The sequence below is a fragment of the Pygoscelis adeliae genome, unplaced genomic scaffold, assembly GCF_000699105.1.
Source record: "Pygoscelis adeliae isolate BGI_AS28 unplaced genomic scaffold, ASM69910v1 Scaffold239, whole genome shotgun sequence".
Taxonomy (NCBI): domain Eukaryota; kingdom Metazoa; phylum Chordata; class Aves; order Sphenisciformes; family Spheniscidae; genus Pygoscelis; species Pygoscelis adeliae.
In genome coordinates this window covers 424,146-425,018 of record NW_008825537.1, presented here as the reverse complement: position 1 = coordinate 425,018, position 873 = coordinate 424,146, and the positions used below count along the sequence as shown (strand labels likewise).

Here is an 873-nt window from a genome sequence, read left to right as displayed (position 1 = left end):
GGCAGCCGGTGGGCCCAGCGGCTCTGACAGGGGAAACACCCAGAGCATCATCAGGGCCTCTGGATTCCTGCACTGCCTCACGCCCGCCAGTGCCCCACCAGCCTGGAGTGCCGCTGCCAGCCCTGCCGCCTGCCGGGCCCATGGCACTGCGGGAAGAGGAGAAGGAATCTCCGGTGGGCAGAGATGCAGGCAGGGCAGTGGGCAGGGTGTGAGCCACAGCAGAAGCTGCCCGTGGGCACCGCTGCCCGGGGCTGCCCCGGCCGGACTGGGCGGGAGGATGCGCAGTGGCTTTGGCTGGCAGCGGCACACACAGTGCAGGGGGCTACAGCCCCCGGGCAGGGGCTTTCACCAGGCATTGACCCTCCAGCTGAGTCGGCATTGCCTGGGCATCGCCTGCCCTCGCTGGGAGCGGAAGGGGTGGATGTGGCACCAGGGCAGCGTGAGGGCTCCCGAGCGTCCAGCTCCCTGGGGGTGACGTGTGAGAGGGGATTTTCAGCCCAGCTGCCTCGGTGCTGCCACCGGCACCTGGCCCCAGCACCCACCAGGACCTGCAGGGCCCGGCCCAGTGAAGTTGTTGACAAACAGCAGCCGTGGGGAAGGGCTGAGCAAATGCCTATGAATCCATCCCACTCAATCACCATCTGGAGCCGCTGCTATTTATAACAAAGGATTTCTGCTTTCCTAAAAATACCCCCCCCATTGCTGTTCCTGGCACCCTGGCTGGCTCGGCCGTGCTTTGCTCGCAGGTGCCCGGCCAGTGCCTGGCTCTGCGCAGGGGGGGCAGGTCCCGGCAGGCACGGGGCAGCAGCCCAGGGCTGTGCAGCAGCCCGGAGGCAGGTCCCGGTCCCGCACCCCCCGCCCCAGCAGGGCTCC

At 68.0% G+C, this 873-nt stretch overlaps 2 protein-coding genes across 2 annotated transcripts in view; one reads left to right on the top strand and one right to left on the bottom strand.

Moving 5' to 3' along the window:
• The window catches only part of FGF22 (fibroblast growth factor 22), a 1,729-nt gene extending 1,587 nt beyond the window's left edge, over nt 1-142 (bottom strand). The window contains exon 1 of the mRNA XM_009331849.1: nt 82-142. Within this exon, the coding sequence (XP_009330124.1) occupies nt 82-142 (61 nt within the window). The remainder of the gene's footprint in view (nt 1-81) is intronic.
• The window catches only part of POLRMT (polymerase (RNA) mitochondrial (DNA directed)), a 22,791-nt gene continuing 22,058 nt past the window's right edge, over nt 141-873 (top strand). The window contains exon 1 of the mRNA XM_009331848.1: nt 141-189. Coding sequence (XP_009330123.1) covers nt 141-189 — 49 coding nt within the window. The remainder of the gene's footprint in view (nt 190-873) is intronic.